This window comes from Anneissia japonica, unplaced genomic scaffold (genome assembly GCF_011630105.1).
Source record: "Anneissia japonica isolate Jap-2015-1 unplaced genomic scaffold, ASM1163010v1 scaffold287754_len4335492_cov202, whole genome shotgun sequence".
Classification (NCBI taxonomy): domain Eukaryota; kingdom Metazoa; phylum Echinodermata; class Crinoidea; order Comatulida; family Comatulidae; genus Anneissia; species Anneissia japonica.
Genome location: NW_022705543.1, coordinates 1,077,753 through 1,083,161, shown reverse-complemented (window position 1 = coordinate 1,083,161; position 5,409 = coordinate 1,077,753). Strand labels below are relative to the sequence as shown.

The following is a 5,409-nucleotide window of genomic DNA, read 5'->3' as shown; positions in this document are numbered from 1 at the left end:
TGGCGGCTCACGGGCCGGAGACTTAGTTTTACCATGGAGGTATTATTGAGAAGGAGATCACTCGGCAAAGCTACGCGCACGCAGCGCTATGCAAATGAACCAAGATCAAAGTTGCCGCAGCGCGTAAAGAACGTTTGTGCGATGCCTTTGAAGTCCCATGTGTTCCCCGCCATCAAAATTTTCAATAGGCATAGTTGACCAAAAAATTGAACATGACGAAATGGAGAGCACCTTCTTTTCTCAATGCGCACTACATACTGTCAATCACTATGGCTGCGCAATCTTTTTTATTTTGAAGCTGATACATTCATCCTGTCTCTTATACACATCTAGATGTGTATAAGAGACAGGTATTATTTAAAAGAAATAAAGATATTTAATGGGTTAAAATCAAACGTTTTATTGCACAACTGCTCTGCTGGAAGCGTATAAATGCATGTCGTTTCCAAGTTGTTGCTAACGAAAGAATGTGAATTATAGGGTAATACGCCCGCGCGCGATCCAAAAGCGGGGAACACATAGGTTTGTCGCGTCAAAGGGATCTGTTGCCGAGTGATCTCCTTCTCAATAATACCTCCATGGTTTTACCACGTTTATAGAAGTGTGGTGACCCCAAAAAAACATAACAACAACCATTGAAGAGCTAGCGTTTTGGATGGATGGAATCCAGGCCAAAAAGCACTATTAAGTGGGAAAATGGCAACACCAACAAAGGTAATAATTCATAGTGTATATAAAAGATAATGGTCGTGTTCGTGAATGATTGTCAAATGCTTACTCTTACTCATCTAAGCCTAGGCCTAGTAGTAGAAAAGGAGGAGATGTATCATGTATTGTAGGCCTTTTGAGAATTTGGCTTCCTTTTTTTGATTGATTGTCAGTACATCAGTAGGCCTAGTAGTAGTTGATGATAGGCCTAGATATAGTAGTTTACCTGCCAACCAAGGATATTACTACTACTCTCTGTCAGACCCCACCCAGCCCTAGCCTACCCTACGCAGTACTACTGCCTTCTTGGCTTCACTTCAAATTGGCGTACTATAACTATACGGGTGAGCAGGAGGGTCCCCGGGGGGAAAAAGCTTGCACCTCTCTCTCTCCAGTCACCATTCCCCCTCCCCCCACCCATTGAAATGCTTAAGCAAGTAGTTAAAAATGACCTCAAAACTAAATTCCCAGGTCCAACTAATAGTACTGTACATCCTATTTATGTGCCTCTGACTTGAACGTAATTTACTAACTTGTATTTTTCCCATTATTTTTTTTAATTATAAAATTGGACAATTTTTTTTATATGCAATTCATTTTTTTTTTTTTCAGATGGAGTTTGCTGTCAATATGACATGCATGAGTTGTAAATCAGCCATAGAAAATGCTTTGAAAAATAAACCAGGTGAAAAAGGAATTCCTATCCTATTTTGCATTCAACAATAAAATTTTATATTTATTTTCTCCTCTGTCTGGATGATTTTGGCTAAACTATTTGCTAAATAGGAAAACAAAATTTTATTTTTATCCCGCTCTCCTCTGATTATCTTTAAAAAATTAAGTATGCGAAACAAGGAATAAAGAAAGTCTCGCCTAAAATAGGTAGAATTGCAAGTGCTTTAAATATGGGGTACAGGACCCTCTGTTGGGAAACGCTGGATTCATTGTTGAGGAAGAAAGTAATAATTAATATCGGGGAAAATTTCTTTCTAGAAGCATTTTCACAGTCTGTGAATGTCATTTTCAGACTAATAGAGGTGCCTATATTACAGTGGGAGAGATTCAAGTGGCCCCAAGTTTTTCAAAATCATGAAAAAATGTAGAAAAAAAGAAAACAATGTTCAAATGTAAGTCTGGAAGTGCCATTTCTGGCCACTTATAGGCGCAATAATCATAAATAAAAATTTCTGGGCCCCCTCTATTTCAAAATTCTGGATCACCACTCTATTGAGTGTTTTTTCCCCTTTTTTGGGGGGAGGGAGTGGGGTAGATAACCATATTCACACATCATATTAACCATAATTCCATTTGACAGAGATAAAGTCAGTTTCTGTGAACCTAGGCGATCAGCAAGTAGTAGTCGAGACAACTCTTACAACATCAGAGGTAAAGAATCTGCTGGAGAGCACAGGGAGAAGAGCAAACTTGAAAGGCCATGGATCAGCTGAGCCAACTACATGTACGATCAAATTTTAATAATGATAGTGATAATGACAGTAATAACATTAATGTATAGTAATAATGTAGTAGAAAGATTGTATTGCAACAGCAATACAACAATGTAGAAATATTAATAATACAGTTAAACTTGAAGTTTTGCTTTGCCTAAGTTAATTTCCAAGTCGATCTTATTTTACATGCTAAATTGTTGTGTTTTCCATTAATTAATGATCTGTTAATCAAAATTTATCTAAGTTAAACAGTTTTTCAATGCCATTTTGGATTCGACTTTAGGCAAGTTAATCTGTAATAGCTAATGATACTAATAAGAAATATAAAAATTGACTTGATAACCCAGCCGCCTTTAAGGCCATCTCAAAACTTTTTTTTTTCAACGCAGCTCAACATGATTTATTTACGCGTGGTGCCTGTGTGTGAGTTAACAGCAGTTGTCATGAGAGTGCATCGGGGGCATTCACATTAAAGAATAATAATATTCTCATGATGATCGAGGCTGTCCACAATGATAAATGAAGATGTTGGCATCTTCTTGAAATTGATAACCTCTTTGACATGTCTGACTGAAATGGTTAGGTAGTGTGATAACAAAAGTCCAAGTCTAATTAAAGAAATTAGGCTTTATAAATGTCTTGTTTAATTGTTTTTGTTTAGCTGTCAAACATCTTGGGGCCGCTGTTTCGATGCTGCAAGGTCCAAGCTGCGTAGAGGGAGTAGTTCGTTTCCTACAGGCAACAGAAAACACATGTATTATTGAAGGAACTCTAGACAATTTGAAGCCTGGTCCTCATGGATTGAATATCCATGAATTTGGTGACTTATCCAATGGATGTGAAAGGTCTGTGATACAGTAAATAGTTTCTTCACTTTTTAAAAATATTTTTTTTTTTTTTATATTAACTGATGATGATAATGGTAGTTATTTTGATGGCATTTAAAAAAAATATATTTAATGTTGATATATTTAAATATAAAAATAAAGATGTTTGTCTACTTTCTAATTCCGTAATTCTTGGTTTAAATTTAAAACAGTTTTATCTCACAACTAAAAACTAACTCCAACTTATAAGCCTCATGTTAGCATAACATTTATTTGCAGCTGCGGTCCTCACTACAACCCCTACAATAGCAGACACGGTGCCCCAGGGGAAAATGAACGGGTGAGTTTTTATCTATACTACTACCCCGAATACATAATAATCATTATTCATTATATATAATTTTTTTGGGGTGTGTAGGGAATTTAACTACTAAGCCCCATCATTTCTTATTACTTTGTTGTTGGATTGCACTCAGCATGTAGGAGACCTAGGAAACATAGTTGCTGATGAAAATGGTAGAGCTACTTTCCGCTTTGAAGACGACAAGATGAAGGTTTGGGATATAATTGGACGATCTGTGGTGGTTCACGACGCCGAGGATGATTTGGGACGAGGACTTGCTGCTGAATCTAAATTGCATGGTAACAGTGGAATTGGGTAAGATAATCATATCAAATATTAATTTGAAAAGTAACACACATTGAAATTTTAGCTGATAAGACTGAGCCATACATGCAGTAGCATATTTAGTAGTCTTGAAATGGGGGTCGGAGGCTAATCTTTACTAATTAGTACAATTCATGTATTAATAATATATTACAATTTAAATAAGTAATATATATGTATATATATATATGTATATATATGAATATATAAAAAAGGTTAAAATAAGTATGAATGCACAAAGTAGAAACATATATGTTGACATAATAGACATGAACAAGTTTTTATTTTGAATATTTCAAGCACTCCTGTGCTCTTCCTGAGCAATAACATGTATGATTAAAAAAGCTTTACAGACTAGCAAACAGGGATAAACAGTATAGCCGTGTGACTGTGATAAATTGTAAATGATGCGTATAATTAAAGGCGGATTATAATGGGCAGTAGCAACAAAGAAGATAAATATAAACGAAAGCCTAATCTGCGAACTGTCCTATGATCTCAATAGCCCGAGACAATGATAATAAAAATAAAATCTATATCTATATATGAATCATTATATTAATAATTACAATGAGCCATATATGAATTGCCTATGTATTTATCACACTATTTTTGAACAATATCTTTATTAATCATAATTATCCATGTGAATTCTAATATTTCAGCCTTTCGTGCGGAATTGTTGCAAGATCTGCTGGGCTCTTTCAGAATCCGAAGAAGTTCTGCCAGTGCGATGGCGTGGTCATCTGGGATGAAAGAGATGTGCCACTTACAGGGCCAAGAAGACAACAACAGAGTTTATTATAACAATCATGCAATGAGAAAGGATAAAAAGAAATTGTACAGAAGGTATATTAATAATTAATAAATGAGAATAACCATATGATTTGTCTGTTTTGTTGGGATTTTTTTGTTCAGTCTCTTTTTGTTCAGATTTTATTTTCAGTCTCTCTAATTTATTCGATCACTTTTTGTTATCCAAGGTTTTGTTTCTTCTTCAGGATAGGTTAGATTAGTCACCAGTATCGCTAGAGCGCCTCTCAGTACTGTACTGTTCCAGCTGGCAATGTGCCTCAAATTGCTGGAAAACAGTGCAGTGTTACTGGGTTTTTCTTAATTTGATTCTTTGGTAAATTGTCTCTGCTTAGTTTTAGGATAGTTCGTGGGTTAGCTTTTCTTGATGACGATTTGTAATTGTGTGAGGCTATATAAGAAGTCGATTTCCATTTCTATTGTCTTGTTTTTTTGTATTTAATTGTACATTGACTGTAACACTGTTTTGTTAATTGATGTCAATAAAAGAATCTCAATCTGTTGGTGGTGGCATTTTCATTATAATGATGATGATAATGGCAACGACGACGATCAGGAACGGATAGAATTCTAGAAAGGGATAGAATGGGAGGATCAGGGAACCCCTGCATGCAGGCTTGCTACTGCTCAGTAGCGGCGCCAGGATTTTCCCGACGGGGTGTCCAAGTTCCCTGATGGGAGGTGGGGGGGGGGGGCGCTGAAAGTTCCCTGATGGGAGGTGGGGGGGGGGGGGCGCTGACGTCCAAGACGAGAAAAGATGTGGGCGTGGTCGGGCGTCGCTAAAAACCTTTCGAAATTGGTCCAGGTGGGAAAACCCCCGAAAATATGAAAATTTAGGGGTTTTAAAAGCTTATTTAATCGATTTTGGAGTAAAAAATACATAGAATTTTTTTTTCTCCCAAACGAATTATGGTTTTCTCCCCGACGGGGTGGGGGAGGGGAG

At 36.6% G+C, this 5,409-nt stretch overlaps 1 protein-coding gene across 1 annotated transcript; it reads left to right on the top strand.

Moving 5' to 3' along the window:
* The first annotated feature begins 581 nt into the window (after positions 1-581).
* On the top strand, positions 582-4,969 carry LOC117105651 (copper chaperone for superoxide dismutase-like). The gene is made up of 7 exons (XM_033246853.1): positions 582-714; positions 1,321-1,393; positions 2,024-2,167; positions 2,821-3,004; positions 3,266-3,326; positions 3,463-3,644; positions 4,319-4,969. The coding sequence occupies exons 1-7, from the start codon at positions 697-699 to the stop codon at positions 4,458-4,460; spliced, it is 804 nt and encodes a 267-aa protein (XP_033102744.1). The 5' UTR covers positions 582-696; the 3' UTR covers positions 4,461-4,969.
* Positions 4,970-5,409: the final 440 nt, after the last annotated feature.

Coding starts and splice junctions, on each gene's coding strand:
- LOC117105651 (XM_033246853.1), top strand. Junction 1,394..2,023: donor TGCTTTGAAAAATAAACCAG/GTGAAAAAGGAA, acceptor TCCATTTGACAG/AGATAAAGTCAGTTTCTGTG. Junction 3,645..4,318: donor CATGGTAACAGTGGAATTGG/GTAAGATAATCA, acceptor CTAATATTTCAG/CCTTTCGTGCGGAATTGTTG.